The sequence below is a fragment of the Alexandromys fortis genome, unplaced genomic scaffold (genome assembly GCF_014885135.2).
Source record: "Alexandromys fortis isolate MF-2015 unplaced genomic scaffold, M_Fortis_MF-2015_v1.1 scaffold_202, whole genome shotgun sequence".
NCBI lineage: Eukaryota > Metazoa > Chordata > Mammalia > Rodentia > Cricetidae > Alexandromys > Alexandromys fortis.
Genome location: NW_026068077.1, coordinates 1,603,186 through 1,622,150, shown reverse-complemented (window position 1 = coordinate 1,622,150; position 18,965 = coordinate 1,603,186). Strand labels below are relative to the sequence as shown.

The following is an 18,965-nucleotide window of genomic DNA, read 5'->3' as shown; positions in this document are numbered from 1 at the left end:
TCTGACTCCCCAGTACTGGGATTAAAGGTGTGTTCCATCTCCACATGGCTACAATAGAAAGTCTATCTGTAAAATAAAATTATTTTTATACTTCCATCAATCTGTGGTTTAATGTTATCTAGACAATTTTGTTAAGCTCACGGCTTCTGTAATTTTACTTTAAATTCAGAATTATGACAGGGAAGATGGTGATACCAACCTTTGATGCAAAATATATTATATTATGAATTACCCAGGAAGCTTCTTCTCAACAAATGATTTGAGTGGAAGGGTGATGCCCCGTTGGCTTCAGCAAATATTCCCTGATCCAATTTGGCAATATTTCACACTTCCTTCCCTTTATGGGGAAGGTCAGAGTCCAGTGTCCATTTTGATCTAAGTTGTCTTTCTAGGGAAGTATGGGCCTTTGTTTCTCGTGATATTTTCTTTTTCTTCTTATTGGGGTCACTTAAATATATTGCAATGATGTTGGAGTTTTCCTTTCAAATTGGGCTGATTTTTTTTAAACCTGATTTCCTGATATATCTTGTTAAAAAACAATTCCAGTTAGGTAAGTAATCTTACTGTAGACTTGAAAAATAATAAGGTGGTACATATATGAGGACTTAGTGGAAATAATATCATTATAAAACAGTTTGTGGGAAATACCACATAGACCACTCGGAAACTGACAACATAATCAAGTAGAGCAGCCACTGACTGTCACTGTCATTGAAATTCGAAATATTAAAGGTAGTGTGAACATTATTATTGCTATTTATGTAAATATCCTCTCTTACCTTCAGTACAATTTTAAATGACAGTGTCTATCAAAAGATGAAAAATAAGGAATAATAACTAATTAACTGTGTAGTTCTAACAAGTTCCACATATTAAAACAATTCCTTGAACTTCCACTTTGAATTTTCTGGATGTTAAAATTCATGCTTTTCCTCATGGGCGGGGGCCGGCGTGTGGCTGGGTGGTAGAATGTTTCCTGAGGATGTTCCGCAGCTTCCATTCCATCTCCAGCACCTACATCAGTCAGCTATTAGTAAATAAATAAAATGTGGCAAGTTGAAGCAAATACATTTATTGGTCTCTTCAATTTTCCAAAAACATATCTATGCAGAATTCACCTATATCAACAAAAATATAAACCATTTGCCTTAAAGTGACATGTAAGGCGAGAAAAACACAGCATCTAAAGGGAAAATGAGTGGCAGGCATCGAAGTGGCTCTCTGAATGACTTTGTGTTATGGAAGATACACAGAAATTGCCCTGAAATAGCATAAAATGTGCTTTTTCTAGTTAACAGGAATTTTCACCTTGTATTAAGAATCCCCACTTGGTGTGCTGGCACCGCACCAAGAGCCTTGAGTCTCAGCATTTAGAAGGCAGATCGCTATGTGTTCAAGGCCCTTACATACCGGATCCCAGGACAGACAGGAGTACATAATAGAGAAACGCTGTCTCAAAAGGTCCAGAACAAACAACCAAAGTCTCCAATTGACTATAGAGTTACATTGGAGTGTGTGCTAAAATATTTTTATCTTGTAGATGCTCTTTCACAAGCAGGCAGTATTGAAGAATTTGCCTAAACAATCTTACCCTTAGGTATTTTAATTTATTCATAATTCAGAGTCAAAGTAGCTTTCTTTTATAGAACTAAAATAATGATAGAAATTCTTATCTTTTTCTCAAATGTCTGACATAATTTCACAGGGTGGGGAACCATGTTAATATGATCAAATGGTTTTGATATTTCTATTGTTCATGTTTAAGAGTAGTGGTGGTAGAGTAGTTACTAAAATTAAGCTATAAATTATCTTCCCAGACCTAATTCCTGTACACAGGTAGAAGAATAGTATGAAAAGGCCAGTTTTCCCCAGTAACTATGTATTGATTTCTGAAACATGGAAAGCAATACAGAGTGCATTCAGCCTACATTAGGACTCATGGACCAGCCGCATGTCAGGCTGAGGCATATGAGCGTACCATAGCCGTGGTGTGCAGGCACATCCTGGAATGCATTTGCACACGGCTATTTAGTGATCGCTTTGCCCTTTTCCCGGAAGGTATCGTTCTCTGGCCCTTTTACCTTTGCTTGGGCTCTTTCTGAGTCAGCGGTAGCACCCCACCTGTTTTTTGGCTGTCTCGTTCCCAGGAAACACCCAGGCTGGACCCCTGCCCTATAGTTCACTCTTTGTTTCTTAAAGACACTTCAGGAATGATGTGGGGCTTCCTCCAGCCCTTTATTATGAATGTTGTAGAAACAGAAATAAATTACCGTCTATACATTTAAGGGTTAGAGAAAATTTACAAACTGAAAAATGGGACTTAAATCCCTCGGGGACTCAGGGTGAAAACGTGCTTGCTGCCCACAGCATGAGCGGCTCTTTCTGGCATGGTTTGTTTTGTTTAACATCCAGGACCTCCAGACTTTCAAGGGCGTGTGGAACATTTATTTGATGTATGGATACAGATGCACACTTCCCACATCTGTCTCTGTGGACCTAGCCTTTGTGAAATCCTAAACCTGGAATTAATACTCAAGCTTTATGAGTCATGGATGTTCTGAGAGAATTATACAATTTCTAATTTCTAGGGTGTTTGATATACGTGGCAAAAAATGGATTTTTTTTTTTGTAATCCTGCCGCAGCCTTTTTGTTGGTGAATTTCCTCCCTCTCACTGTGACCTGTGAGTATCAGTGTAGGCTCACTGCCAATTTTGTGAGCCGCTGCTTGCTTCAAAATGGAGGCAGGAAGGTATCCATTTTCATCAAGAGGATGAGCCGTTCAGTCTTTCCAACCATCTGGAGAGGAACTTTTAGAGCAAAGGAAAATGGGAATTAAAAACGAAGAAAAAAAAGATTATATTTAGCAGAAAAGGCAAGGGAGAGAACCAATTAAAGTTAAACTATACCTTATGAATTTATGCTTTGCTGTGATGCTGCTTGCTTCAAGGAAACATAAACAAGAAAACATGAGGCCTATTTTTATAAGGCTCTGGCTCCCCAAGTCTCAGGAGGGTTCATAAACGAATGTTAAGTAAATTAAGTTTTTGGCACACTTTTAAAGTTTATTGTACACACAAATATAATAAGCACTTGAAAAAAGAGAGAGAGAGACCCTCTTCCTGTGTACACACTGGTTGTTGGTGGTCCTTCTGTTGATCCAGGCTCTTAATGGCATTTTTTCATGCATCTCTGCAGACACTGTGTGGATGGAATAGCCTGATATATATATATAATATTATATATATATAGCCTGATATTATATATATATATATAATTCCTATCATTCCTAGTTCGTGTTCATTCTCTCTCCCTCCTTCCCCACCCTCTTCCTCCCTCCTTTCCTCTTTTCCTCCTTTTGCCTACCTCTTCCCTCCCTCCTGCATTGCAAGTGAAATTTTTAATTGAAAGGTAGAGATTTGGTCTATCTTTGGGAGAGACTGTGTGCAGGACTTTCTGTGTTGCCCCGAACATGCTCATGGGCCATCTGTGTTTTAAAGCAAAAGGAATCTGTAGACGGGGGCTACTTGGACCTGCAAGGTATGTTTACCTCTAGACATGGTTTGCAATGTTCTCGCCTGGACTGGAAAATCTCATACCTGATGATTTTATGTTAACACAAATATACAGAATTTTTTTCTGCTATATCCAAAGGAGGCAGTGCTTCTCGGATTGGATTAGGCTTAGACTCTTACAGTATCCCAATTTTATGTTTTGTGCCAGCTTCTCATCAAATCATGGATATAGTGATACGTGGATCCATGTAGAAAGTTGAACTCATGTGGTTCTCTTTCCCCAGGTCTACGCTCCTTCAGCAAGCACTGCCGACTACAATAGGGACTCGCCAGGCTATCCTTCCTCCAAACCAGCGGCCAGCACTTTCCCTAGCTCCTTCTTCATGCAAGGTAAGGTCCTTTTTTGCCTGCCATTAGTGTTATACACAGGGCAAAAGAAATGGAATCATAGACAAGGGTTTCGGGGGCGGTGGGGCGGGAGGTGGAGGTGTTTCCCCTCTTAAGAATTGAATTCCATACCTAATTAAGTCAAAGTTACCGAGAATGGTTTTTCTTTTACATTAAAGTTCTTTGACCTCTAATGGGTTAAAAATAAATTGCTTTGTCCCACATAAAACAAATGCCTTGCTGCTCTTCCAAGATAGTTGGCCTTCAGTATCTCTGCCATCTCCCAAACATATGTGTGTTTAGGTACATCTCATCTAGCTCAGGGTATGTTTTGGAGATCTTGTACTTAGCCAAGAGGAAAATGATTCCCCTTGGGTCCAGCCATCTATAATGTTTGTAACCACTTACTAATGTGTAAGTGAGAATAAGGGTTCCATTTAAGAATAAGTGACCCATTGAAACATGGGATGTTATACAACATGACATACTAATTTATTTAAGGTAAAAGAGAATTTTGAATTCCATGTACAAGGAATATATGGCAGGGACATTTTGGCTTCACAGTGGATAATGACTATGTGTTCTTTTAATTATCCACTGTATTTAATTTTTTTTTAATTTTTTAAAAAAGCAAATAGTTATATATCCCTGAGCTTATACTGTTGCCTCTGGTCACATCGCTCCTCCCTACTAGTTGGAAAAGACTGGGATCATCAAACTGACACCAGCTACTTCATAAATGGTCTCTTAAGAGGAAGGAGCTATCGATTCCATCCTGGCCGTATCTAGGATACTTAAAACTATGATGGTCTTAGTCCCAAGATACCCTGAGGTTAGAGGTGCAATTTTCTAAACTCCTGTAAATACACAACTCTAACTCCTTCTGCCCGGATGTGTGTACTTTACTTGGGTATACGTTGGCACAGTAAAGGGACAGTGCTCTACACACAGTGACACATGGGAGCAATAACACACTTGGGGCAGTAATACCAAGGGACCGAGCGGTCTGGTGACTCACTAAGATGGCAGAGGGCACACTCAACTACTGTGATGAGAAGAGACTCATCTTTCCCTTTCAAGTTAGCTCCTTCAGATTGCTGGTTTGCATGTGAAGTTCTCCAGAAAGTCTACAAAACAGAATGCAGCAGGTCCCTTGGGATCAGGGAGAATTTGTTCCACATATCACTGAGCTCATGGTTTCCTCTGTCTTTGTGACCTGACCTAGGTGTAACTCTCAAAGGGTCATTGGCTAATCACTTGAGTACATTCTGTGCCATGACAATGGGCTTATTGCCTTCAGCTACAAACCGTGGGAGAAAGTGTCCTACGGATGCTGCCAACTCAAGGACTTTTTACGTCAAAAAATCAGGTTTTCATTAAGAAAATAGACAGAAGAATAAAATCCCTCTATGTGTTTGAGAAATCGGTTGTCTTGAATGGTGCACGTAGCAAAGAGGCCAGGTAGATTAAAGCAGTAAATTCCTTTCCACAGCACACCCCGTAAACTATGGGAAACAGATTTGTTTTTCAGCATATGAATACCAAAAAAAAAATCTTCGGTTGACATTTATGATGAGCACAATTAATTTGCACACATCTAATTCTATTCTTTCAAAACAACATTATGCCAAGATCATGGGATGTGATAAATATTAATTTACTCTGAAAAGCATAATTTATGTAAAATACATATTTTTATAAGTCTGCGTGGAGTAGCGTACACTGTGTTAACAATCCTAAGTGCATTGCCACACCGTGCATCGTGCTGTCGGAATATTTCAGGAAAATGCTGATTCAGTGATATGTATTCCTAATTCACTTGTCAGATGCACACTCAGTTCAAAGTGTTAGTGGTCTTGAACTTCATATTTAAGTTTAAGGTGATATTTAATCTTCAGTATTCCATGCGAAATCTAAAGTATATGCAATGTTAACTTTGGGTCAGGAGAGTTCTCACAGGGGATGGTTCTTGCTGGATGAGACGGGTCCTGAGTTTGGGTCCTTAACGCCCATATAGACGGCAGATGCCTCTGACTCAAGCAGCCCTAGGGAGGCAGAGACAGGTGCATCCCTGCATCTTGCTGAGCATCCAGCCAGCCATACTAGAAAGCTCCAGGCCCAGTAGGAGACATTTTCTCAAAAGAATGACTACTGGCCTTCACATGCATGAACATATATTTTTGCACCTGCACATGTCTGCATACACATGCACACATGCACACATACACACACACACACACACACACACACACACACACACACTCCAAAACCAGTTCGCTTTTTGAAGCCACTGAGTTTCCACATGGTGATCACAGAAACAGCGGCTTGATATTTCCGTCTCCCTCACATCAGTCCCTTCTGGGTTTGGGTTAGGGTTAGGATTAGGTGCGAGGTGATCCTATCAGGGCTTGGGCGAATATGTGGTTTTGCAGATGTGTAAGGGAAAGGGTTTTCATGGGCATATTTTAAATTTACCATTGTAAACTTATTTTTACCTCCACTTTCCATCTTTGGTTACATGCCCACAGCTGTCAAAATTGCAGATATAAGTTTGCTTACATGGTTCTTAAAGGAAGAAATCCACCATCTCTCCCTTTGTGCTCTGCAACCAGAGTCGTTCTGAAATTCTAACTTCAGAGTTTAAATATTCAGTGAAAAAAAAAACCCACAACTTCATGAAATAAAATATCAGATGAAATTAGCCTGGTTTAAAAAGACTGTGGTTTCGTCATGTGATTGTCGAAATGAGCCTGTTTTCAGCAAGGCATACCTGTATACATTCAGCATGAAACTGGTGTCTTGGAATAGATCCGGTTCTTAATCATTTCTGCTCAGCTACTGAGGAAAGGGGGAGGTTGGGCGGATTAGCAGTGGTTCAGGCTGTTTCTTGCCCTTATATTTGTTTACAAAATCAAAATGAAACAATTGCAATTTATATAACCACAGGGCCGGGCAGCGGGGAGGAATCATCAAGCTTGCCTCTATTCTCCCGTTAATATGAAAGATTACCTGCACACTAGAAGAGACTTTAAAATGATATCTCTGTATGATTTTCACACTCCATTACCTCATATATTTATTAAATCCAGTCTGTTCGTGTTTTTGTATCTATATTAAGGCATGCATATACTCACATTGCACCTGAAGATTTAAGAGAGCTACATACATACATACCAAATTCCAAAATGACCTAGGACTGAAAAATATCTCCCCCACTGACTGTAAGATAATTCCAACATTAATTCTCCATGTTGCGCATGGCACAGAAATGAAATCCAACCTTCTAAATTTGGGTTGTTCTTTTCCAGTAGTCATTGCGGTGTAGTCTCTTAAAATTTGCAGCCCCGCCAACTCTGTAATGTCTCAACTATTTTATTTTCACCTCCAAGTTTGGGAACAGTTTAACTTTTTAGATGACTTTCCTAAGAGCAGTGGTCAGGGACTTCTTCCAGCACGAAACACCTTGCTGACGTGATACAATTCTGCCCAGAACCATGTTCCGTTTTTTTTTTTTTTCCAGTTGAATTTTTACAGAGAACACTAACTTAAATGTTTCTGTTTGTTTGACAATATAAAAAGTCACTGGGCGGGGGGGGGGGGGACGACAGATAGTGATGACTATCGTATGATGTCATCAGAAAAGCAAGACAAAGATGAATACACAACAGGAGGTTATTTTCAAGTATATGAAGAAACCCTATTCTAAAAGGCAAGGCTGAATGCCTCCGCAGAGCCATGGTTTTCTTTGTCCTTTCCAGATGGCCATCACAGCAGTGACCCTTGGAGCTCCTCCAGTGGAATGAATCAGCCTGGCTATGGAGGGATGCTGGGCAATTCCTCTCATATTCCGCAGTCTAGCAGCTACTGCAGCCTGCATCCCCATGAACGTTTGGTAAGGAAGGCTCGCGGGGATGGGGTGAGCACCCGCCAGCTTCTGAGTCTCCTCTCTGTGTGTATGCCAGAACCGTGCAAAGACGCAAAAATAGCTCAGGCCTCTTATTCTTAGAGTTTTATTGTTTCAGCGATCAAAGGCCCCACAGACACGGATCACCTCTGTAAACCTTGTGAAGCTTCTTTGTCATTGTCCTTTGTTTATTGTATTTTGTTCTGTTTTCTTTATGGCGATGTCAGCTTCCTTTGGTTGATAAACACAGTGTTTTTGAGTTCCGGGCTTCAGTAATGGCAGCGCCTTGTCTTTTTTTACTGTCTAAAATTCTGGAGAACGCTCGGCTAAGGGTGGGACAGGAAAGATTTGAGATCACAGGGATTTCTATGTCAGCGTTGGCCTTTTGTGACCTACTATATGGAAAGGGTTTATGTTTTCTATGTAGTCTTGTTGGGAATAGGAAGCTGTGGAATTTCCACGTTCATTGGGTTTTTAATTTTAGTTCCACACAAGTGCCACGCATGTTCTGTTTTGCTGAACAGCCCTGTGAAAGCCGCTGTCTTGTATAATATTGTCTTTCCTAAGTAAGGTTTTTCCACTCTTCCCATGTCTTCTGCTTTCTCACCTTCCTATAGCATAATCCCTTGTCCCCAAAGAATCAGCCACCTATCTCTAGGCATAAAATCTGCTACAGCCAAGAATCTACTTGTGTACTTAAACCTATTATTAAGTAGAAGAAGAATGTCTAGATTAAACCTATCTCAGCGCAGTGAGGCAGAGTGTGATAGAGAAAGACATCCAAAATCCTGGTCTGATCTCATGTGCACACACAGTTTTATGTACCTGCATATCCTATGCTAGACACACACATACATGCACACACACACACACACACACTTCAGACCTCATAGATATGAAGGAAAGTCTATGGCCATGGTTATAACTATTGTCCTTCTCTTCTTCCTGCTGGTTTTCCTCATTCCACATTTATTACTTTTTCTCTCTCCTGATCAGGGAAATTCTTCATGGATTCCTGTGGTCTCTGCTCTCCTCTGTTCAATCACTGCACATATAGAAGAAGTGGGGGGGCAGCTTTATATCCTTCTCTGATGGCCGAAAGATTCCAGATATAAAAGTTCTGACATCCTTGTAAATCCATTCTCAATTAGTCCTAGAGCTCCGGATACCACGTGGCCCTGAGAAGTAGGCGGTAGCGATGGGAGTGGCCTGTTTGTTATCTCCCCGACTTTAGCATATTTTCAGCAAATAGCAACCTATTGAGTTTCAAATTTCCTCTCCTCCCACCCTCTACATGGACACATTTCAGTGAAAGCTTAGAGAAATATAAACTGTAATTATGATAGAATATCTTTTTGTAACATTTTTACTTATCCAACACCATTTCCTATTTTGCCCGGGACTCATAATCAAAACTAGGGGATTTATGATGACAAATTAATGTTTGGAGTACTATATTAAGTTTTAGAATTTCAGTCCTTTGAAGGTTTGTCTACATGTTACTTTTCTTTCCCCTAAAGTTATTTCTTTTCTTTTCTTACCATATTTTATAATTTTGCATTCTGATTTGATATTATCCCACTAAAGTTCACTGCGTGGGCAAGGAGCCCCTAAATTATGCTCAGAGGCACAAAAGGTATCATTTCAAACCAGAAACCAAGTACATTTTAGGAGAAATTTTTAATGAATCAAAACATCATCATCGTCCAAAGAGAAAGCTCATTTTAAAGTAGTGTCTCAGTGTCTCCCATGAAAAACTGCTTTGGTAAAGCATTGTGTCCATCACAGAACTCAGGTTCCCATTCCTAATATGACCAATTAGCAGATCTCAGAGAGTACGATTTTTGCTTTAAAGGGTAAATGAATAAGGTCTCTGGTAATGTTTCCTAATGAGTTTTCCCACTGAGAGTGAAAGTATTGAATTATTACATCTAGTTATCATTGTAATTTCAGTATTTAGCCATATGACAATCTCTCTCTGAAGTGACTTTGAAGACTCTGACACTGATTGGGAATAATTTGAATATACAACAGCAGCCAGCATCTTTTATCTTGAAAACAGTGATGCTTCCCTACAGCTCCAATCTGGAGCATTTGGCTAACCCCATGTTGCAAGGGGCTAACTCTTGAGGAAGAGAGATTTCCCTGGATTATTTGGGGGGTATAATCTGACCACTACTGTATTATCTCTAAAGGTAAAACGTTTTGGAAACATCATTAGCCCTGTGATAATAGACTGTAGAATTAGCAAGTCTCAGTTCCATGCATTTCACTGGCAACTGTCAAGCTACCAATTTGAAGTTTTTAAATCCCCTGTACAGTGTTAGCTTTCACGGCTGCTCATGACTGCGTGGTGCAAATACATACACAGAACCATCCTCATCAGTGGAGTTTCTAGTTAACTTTTGGAATGGGTCTTTATAGAAAATTGAAGTTTGGATGATTTGGCAAAGATGTTTGAAAACATAGGATAGTGTTTTCATTGCCTGATGTGATTAACACATAACTCTAGCAGTGTTCTGAGGAAAAGTAAAAATTTAGCATTAAAGAAGTTCCTTTTGTCTTTTATTTCTGTGCATCAGTAATTTGCAGCTGGTCTCAGGAACCACTGGACAATGCTTAGAGATTTGTTTGTGGTTACGAATAGGATATAGATGCTACTGTGGTCCAGTGGGTAGAGGCCAGAGATGCTGGTAACCATCCACACAGTAAAGCCCTATGACAATGAAATATCTGTCACAAAAGGCCACGAGTGGCAAGAATATGAGCCCCTAACTTGGCCTATAGCATGGTTTCATTCTTAGTACATACTACCAATTCAAAGATTTTTAAATCTTCAAATCTCCCACACATCACTAACAGAGATCACCAGTGTGAATGTTTGTAACACTTGCATGATTGATAGATTTTAAGTTGGGTACCCGAAGAAGAATAATTAACAGCATGGGCATGGGAAGCCTTGAAACTTTAGAGTAAGTAGGGTAGGCAGTAATAGCTGGAGAGAGAGGTCATGAAAATCTCTTCAGAGTTTGTCCTTATAATCTCTAAAAGAGACATACATCACTCATGTTCTCTGTGCTGTGTTTATTACTTCCCTGAGTAACATTAGTTTTCAAGATACGTCTCATTGAAAAGTAATCTGGCTATAAATCTCATTAAGTTGTTTCAGCATCTAGTTTTCTATGTGTCTCTAAAAAATTAACTGATTTAGTGGGTATTACCTTAGTTTCCCCATAAAACTGTGGGGATTTTTTTTCCTCCTGTTCTCTGCACTTAGCCTGTGTGTCATGTCCTAAGTTATCCTTCATTTTCCCCTAAGTTAGGAGGGTCCAGAGAGTCTCTTTCCCCCCCGTCACATTATCTAATTGTTACAATCTTTTGATTATATTTTGCATTTTCTGAAATCTTCTTTTTTGATTTCTGCAAAACTCAGCAAGCAATACCACTCCATAAAAGTATAGTCCTGCCATCTTTCTCTCTTTCAATTCTTTCCCACATGGTCTTTTTTTCTCTATATTTCTATAATAATCTTTCTTCAGAGCATAACCATGTCCCAACGTTTCTAAGTTTGGTTTTCCAAGTGCTGTGTCCTATCTAGTCTTTCTTATTATTTATACTATAGAGTAGCCCCACTCTGATATTCTTTAGAGAACATTGTATGGGCAACTTAGGAGATTCAAGTCCCAAGTGTCAATGAGTTTTAACAAGAGGCCCAGAGGCCAGTAAGGGCGTTACCTCTACCTTTTTTTCATTGACCTCTTCTATGTGTATCTATCTCGCTACATGGAGGTGGTATTTTCAAAGATATCCATGTGTCATTGGCAGACCCAGCTGTGAAATGCAGATGTGTGACCTGGACTCTTTGGTAGCCTCTCAAATTAAGTCATGCTTGAGTCCACTGTCCATTAATATGTACTGTACTGTTGTTGTACATACTTAGCTACTGGCGTGAGGAGGTATAAGCTCCGCCCCTTCCCCTTAAGGAGGTCACAGTATTATGGGAGTGAGCTTAAGCAGCAGGCAATGAATGGCATGAGAATGAGTGTGAGATGGTCTAGTACAGAGTGCAGGTTGATCTCAGGAGACAGTGGTAAGCAAAGAGAGGGTCTTCCAGGAGAGGCAGAACTCCCCAAGTCCGTTGGCCAGTACCAAGAAACCACTTCCCTTCCTGTGAACAAATGCCTGGGTTTTAGTACTTCCTGGTGTTTGCAGTATCTAGTAGCTCTATTTTAAAACTAATTTTAAAAGCATCTCTAGTCATGAGACAATAATGATCCATTGCCCAGCCTCTATTTTTAAAATAAGCAATTAAATGCAACTGCAATAATGATATAATAAGAACTTGTAGACTATTAATTTTTTACATGCCAGGAAAATTTTTATCTTTAGATATTTTTTGGTAACATATCTATAGCACATTCAGATGCTTATAAAGCAAAAATGCGAGCAATTTTCAATGACTGGGTTTTTTGTTTGTTTGTGGTAAATTAGCTTGAGGTGTCCTTGTAAGTACACATGTTCCTTTAGGGATGGGTACAACCCAACTCATGTGCCACCCTAAATCATTTGAACAACTGGCTTAGTCATTGAATTTGAAACCAGGCAACCCGTCAGAGATGCTCTTACCTTCTAGTCAGCTTAATAGCATCTGAAGCATGCAAAGAAAGAACCCGGAGCAAAATAAAGCATAGGCAAGCCTCTGGGTCCCGAGTCAAGTCATCAACGCTGCTTGCGAGCTTTCCTACACCCGTATCTCAGAGTGAATTTGCGTTCAATTCTTTGAAAACTTTTTCATTTCCTTCCTTGTTCTTGATGCTGAGATTCATTCAGCAAAGTGACCCAACTGGAGAAGAAGAAGGTTCCTATAACTTGACCATGTAGTGGTTAGAGGCTGGAGTCCTATGTAGCATGAACCCTGGAGATCTGTATTCTGTGTTCCTTATGTAGTACAATCTTTCTCACTTGTCTGGTAGGCCACAGAGGAATAACAGAAATAGTTGTGTATGTTTCTAAAGTGTATGGGATGATTTTTTTTTAAACCAATGACTTTGAGATTTTGGAGTTTTTAATCTTTCCTTAGTGCCCTAGGTTGATAGGGTGTTCTTTGACATTTGATGTAACCACAAATCCATTTTGGAGCTTTGTGTATTTGGTTGTTTAGAAATGAAAGCAGGCAGAAAGAAGCAGGATGTTTGCTTGACTGGGTTGAGATTCCGAGAGATTGCAGTCCGGTGAGTTTGGATGACATATCAAAATGCTAAGTATGCCGTGACTGATGTCTCCTCCTTTCTGCCCCCTGCGCAGAGCTACCCATCCCACTCCTCAGCAGACATCAACTCCAGTCTTCCTCCGATGTCCACGTTCCATCGTAGTGGCACCAACCATTACAGCACCTCTTCCTGCACACCTCCTGCCAACGGGACGGACAGTATAATGGGTGAGTGATGCCCATGCCAGCCAAGTTGCCAGCGGTCCATGGCAGGGTTTAATAATAAAGGGCTCTCTTTCTCTCCTCAGAACGGACTTACAGGCAGGCAGTACATGTTTGTCATATCGCTGAGCAAACACGTGGATGTGTTGAATGGGAATAATCACTGACTTGCCCATAGTCACTCTTTTTTTTTTTTTTTTTTTTTTGGTGACAAGAAACTGAAACTTGGCTTTGTTGTCCATTATGAGTCATTAAGTTAAATAAAGGTTTAAGTAAATGCAGATTCTATTGCAACTCACATTTTCAAACACAGGGGGAAGTTAATTGTTCTTAAGGCTATTCATAGAAGACCAGTGAGATAGGGGAATGGATGTCATTTAATAGCAGCCGGAGATTGACCATTATGCTGAGGTCTTCGTCATGATGTGTCACTGTCTTCCAAAGGCTTGTTTATATGAAATTTTCTATTAAAAGTCCTTTTAACAGCTAGATGACTATAACCTTCAGAGAATGTAGCATTATGAAGGCCTTGAAGAGAAATAGTACTTGTGTGCATCAGAGAAATCGCTGGGTAACAGTGGACCAGAAATGATTTCCTGTGGGCTTTGTAATAAGTTTAGGCTCAGGAAGATTGTTGCTGCCAAATGCATCATCCACTCATGTCCTGTGATGTCTGTTGCGGTCCGTTAGTGCCGATGGATCTCCGCCAGTACTGGTTTCCTGAGGGAAGAGCTAGGCAGGGTGTTCCACTACTCCTAAAGACAAGACTCTGGTTGGTAGGAGGCAGCCTCTTACCTGTGGCTCAGTCTTGACAAACCTCCTATTCTGATGCATAGCACATCTAAACACTCTAGGGTCTTCAGAAAACCCAAGGCTTCACTAGTTACAGCCCACTCTATTCCACTTGCCGCCACTCTTGACAGATGCCTTGGATAGTTGTTGTGTGACCAGATGCCTCACTGAAGCAGTTCAAGAGAGGGGAGTTGCATCTGGGCTCATGGTTTGAAAAGACACAGTCTAGAATGACCTGCTTTGGTAGGTAGAGCTTGTGGTGTAGACTATTACATCTCAATGGATCAGAAAACAGAGGTGAGACCAGAAACAGGGCCAGGCTGTCCCGATTGTGCTGTGCCCACAGTTGCCTGTGCCTGCCAGCCACCCATGTCTCACAGTTTCCACAGTCTTCCAAAACAGCACCGCCAGCTAGGAACAAAGTGTTCGGATACAAGAGCCTGTGGGGGACATTTCGCATCCAAACTGTAACAGCTTGGTCTTTGAGATCACTCCCAGAGGGTCACTGATGAAAAATTCAGGGTAGCTTTAGAGAAAACATCAGGCTGCTGTTTATTGCTTTAGGTTATTTGTAATTTTTTTCTTTTTTCTTTGAACTTTGGAGACTTATGTGGGATAGATTTTGGTGAGTGAGCTGGTATTAAAATGTGAAAATATAACTTCTGGCTAACTAATACCTTTGCTTGCTTATTTGGTGTTTTATTTCACACTTGAGATGAGCCACCTAGTAGCTCTCTCCTATCACAACTCACAGAGAAGCAAATTTCGGAATGAGTTTCCATTTCTGGAACTTTCCATAGGAGAACTTTTACAAGTGTGTTATAATTCTGACCTTGTGGAGTTGTGGACAGAGGTCACACAGGGGAAGTTTTATTAGCTACCAGTGAAGTTTGGGCAGATTTGAAAAACAAGAAGAAAGAAAGAAAAGTGCAGAACTGAAAGACTGAGCTGCATTTCACTTCAGTGTGGTCTGGCAGATGGAAAGCCCCTTCTGCAGTCATGAGGTTGGTTATGAAGGATGGCCGGTCACTCATCCTCATACATGACAGATTTCCTGTCTACTTGTGGTTTGAGTCATTGTCTTTTTAAGGAAGATATGGAGGTGGAGCAGACCTTCGAGTTCAGGAAAGCACACTTGGGCTCTCTTTTAGACTCCATTGTGTAGACTTGATCTTCAGTCTTTGTGTGACTGAGGCATGCCTCACTGGGTAAGAGAGATTGGGGTCCAGGTTATTCTCTGTCAACCTTGCCCAGCTTAGTTGCCCAATGCAGTGAGAATAAGGATTGCTTGTTGAGATGGCCCTCTCCTCGTTATCTGATGGGCAAATAGCAGTCACCTGGGCACAGCAGAGGGACGGGTGACTCTTACAAAGAGCCAGACGATAATAAAGAACCCCAATTTCAAAAGAAAAATATAAAACTCTTAGAACACACACAAAGGATTTTTAAGAAATGTACTACATAAATTATTTTATAAGAATTAGTATTCTTCTCAAAGTCCATTAGAGAAATATAGAAAGATACCCTAATTTCTTAGAAGAGAAGTACATCTGGTGATTCAGCCTTATGGAAAAAACGGACCTTATTAAATTTGCATAAATACAAAAGTGACTTTAAAGCTACTTTAAGGGAGAGCGTTCTTGAATATTACAGTATGTTCTGCCTTAAAATAACGTACTCTCTTATGCCTTGTATACAAGTGCAGAGGAAAGCTGAAGTCCAGTTAAAAGCCTTTGTCTCATGGCATTCTGGTGCTCATGTATCTTTATGTGGAATCCTCTTAGGCTTTGGTTTGGTGTGCGGAGGGGGCAACAACGGCAGCGTGTCTGCATAACGCGGAGAGAAGCTTTCTCTTCTGATGTCAGCGTGCTTCCCCAACAAACAGTGCGGACTAATAGAATACATCTGTAGACTTTCGAAAATATTTGGCATATACTCACTCATTCTGAAATGCAGGAAATAAAGAAATACTACATTGCCTGTATCTCAAAGAACAAACAGGGCTAATTAAATAATTGGTAAATAAGGAACACATAGCCGGACACATGTTTGAGATTACACACATGATCCTGTAGGGAAAACAAACAGCGAGAGCCCTAATGCCGTAAGAATGGGCTCGAGCGCTAACACATGGACAGCCCAGTTTTCAAGTTTCCTTGGCTCAAAGTTGCAAGGCACTGCAGCCCTCCGAAACATGGCATTGATGTTCGAGGAAGCTTTCTGGGTTCAGAAGGCAGCCCCACGTCTCTGTATCATGTGATAATATTTTACCACGGTTGTCAGCCATTGTTTGAAAGTCTGTAGAGCCTCACATTACCTGTGGAGGGGACACGAGCTCTGGGACTTTGAATGCTGCCTCTCTAGGCCTGCGTCTCACTTCTTGTCTGTTTGCTGTTAAGGAAGGAAAGTGCCCTCTTAGGTTGGGGATGGCTTGTCGTCAGTCTTGCTGAGACAACTGACCATGTCTGCTTTTCTGATGGCTTCTTTGTTTTCCTTTGCCTATCCATTCATGGTAAAATATTTCACTTGTGACTTATGGTCCATTTCTGTTCTTTCTAGCAAACACTAGCACATCCTGGAGGGTACATTAGCCATCTCTGGATGGGAAGGGTCCCTGAAGCACCCTGGACTAAATGAGGTTATTTAATAGGGTGCAGAATGGGTCAATGGTAGCTCAGGTGATTTAGCACCCAGGCAAGGAGGGAGCTGACCAGGCACCTTTAGGAAGTTCCCTGCATCTCTTGCGCTTTATCCCTAAGTACCCTCTCGGTGCCAGGCAGCTGGTGTGTGTCAGCAGTGGTACAGTCTGGATCCCTTCGATCCAAGTATGCACCCAGAGGAAGTTACTAGATGCCAGCTGCAGAGAACGAAGATTTCTACAGGGTAGTGCACGCTGCTTTCTTCCTACTTCTTCCTTCCTGAATGATCAGCTCTTGCTGATCAAGAGGGAGAGGACCTTCTGCTAGAACATAGGTCCTCAAGCATGAGAGCCACTCAGCAATTTGCCCCTGCTATTGGGAATCACCATCTATATGCCTCGACAGTGTCCACACACCCTCCTTGTCCCTCCCTGGGAATTGGGCTTAGAACTACATAAACGCTCTCGCTTTATTTGTCTTTTGCTGGCTTGCCATCTGAGTCCAGAAAAAGATGGCATTCCCCATGTGTTTAAACCTCAAACCAAGGAGTGTTGAAGGAGCAGGCTACTAAGATTGATTTAAAGCAACATATGTTAAAGATTACTCTGAAATATCTATCTGGTTCATGAATTAATCTGTCTTACAACTTTCACTCCTTCTGACATGTTTGTGTGACATGAAGCATGTTGGGATGTGGCTTTCTAGTAGAAACATTATGTCCCTTTTCCCTAGAGGGCTTGGTTTCATAGTAATTTTATTAAACTCGTCACATAACATCCAGTCTGTGTTTTATGAGGACCTTGAGCTCTCAGATGAATCTGGGTGATGACCAGGCCCAGACGGAAGAGGAAAGATACATTTCATGCAGCAATGTCAGGTCTGAACTTGTAAAGACCACCAGTGGAGAGCAATAAATGAGTCTGATTTAAGCCTCTCCACCATTTCCTGCACACAGTCAGGAGGCCCACCTTCCCCTGTGAATGCCTGGAGCCCTTCCCACATGGCATTAGCGCATCACGGCCCATGTTGGAGCTTCTTCTAAGAGGCTTAGAGGCGTGTTGGCCACGTTCCACTTTCCAGTCCCCTATGCGGACAAAGTCGTGGTGTTGCTATGCTCCTCCTAGCGTTTTAATGACAGGAGGGTCACTGGGACACAGTTCAGAAGAGCCTCATCTTGTAGCAGCCCATCTCTGGAGGACGCACTGACTTGCACTTCCTCTGCCTTTGATGTCCTCTGTTCCCTGCCCCAGGTTATGGGTGTGCAATAAAGGAGAGGCATGTTTTCCAGATTCGGATTCTCAGGGCTGATCCCCAGGCACCGCTCGTCCTGGTATTTTATTTGGGGCGTGTTCTGCTGGGAATCGCCAGTTCCCCAAAGCGGAGACGAACGGAGGGTGGTCCACCACCGAGCACAGGATATGAAACCTCTGTGTGCGCTTCATCTAGCCAGCAACAGCACCTGTGTGTGAGCTCTCTGAACAATACTTGAATGGCTGGCAGCATCAAACCCTCCTGCAAAATTACAAAGCTTTTCATAGTTGCTCATCCTCCGTTCATATTTATGTCGTACTTCTGCTTAGGGGCTAGGTTGTATTTTTGTTGTTGTTGTTGTTTTTGTTGTTTCTATTTAGTGAAAGAAATTGATTAGATCCAAAATAAAATAAGTTGGTACACATAAAGACAATGGTTTTCATGTGTATTTCTGTCACATGGACTTTGGTGATTTCTAATTATATACACTGACAAAAACTTGGTACTAAAATAGTAATGATGTCCTAGTACCCTGAAGCCGGAATGGTGAATTTAATATGTGTTTTGCTAAACATGACCCACTTTTCAGTACCAGGATCAACTATTATGCCATTTGAGAATTAAAAATATATCTCCTTTCTAATTCCGCGTCCTTTCGTATATTGGTCACATAAATAAAAAGAGACATCTTCAAGAGCAGACCAAGCTCACTTTGAAAATGCATTCCCTCCGAGTTTCCTGGAACAGAACAAAAGGCATGCCCGGTGTAACAGTAGTAGACTAGCCCCCGTAAATGGCTTTGAAATTTAAGCCCTTGGGTTGGGCTGTCCAGCTCTTGCGAGGTAAAATGGCTTCAAGTTAAAACATAGTCCGTTCTTATCGGTGGTTTGCATGAATAGCCTTTGTAGTTTTCTGAAACATTTTTATGGCCAGATGAGGTAAGGAGTTGGTTCTATTTTTGATTCAACTTCCTGAGTCTTAATATCTCTTTGTATAAAGAAGACACTAATAGCTTGGTTTAAAAGGCTCAGTGATTTAAAACAAAAAT

At 41.1% G+C, this 18,965-nt stretch overlaps 1 protein-coding gene across 20 annotated transcripts in view; it reads left to right on the top strand.

Annotated features, from left to right (window-relative positions):
• Tcf4 (transcription factor 4) overlaps positions 1–18,965 on the top strand; it is a 342,727-nt gene that overhangs the window by 283,737 nt on the left and 40,025 nt on the right. For all 20 annotated transcript variants that reach the window (XM_050121710.1, XM_050121718.1, XM_050121709.1 and 17 more), the window contains 3 exons: positions 3,798–3,903; positions 7,659–7,792; positions 13,109–13,241. In XM_050121710.1, coding sequence (XP_049977667.1) covers positions 3,798–3,903; positions 7,659–7,792; positions 13,109–13,241 — 373 coding nt within the window. The remainder of the gene's footprint in view (positions 1–3,797; positions 3,904–7,658; positions 7,793–13,108; positions 13,242–18,965) is intronic.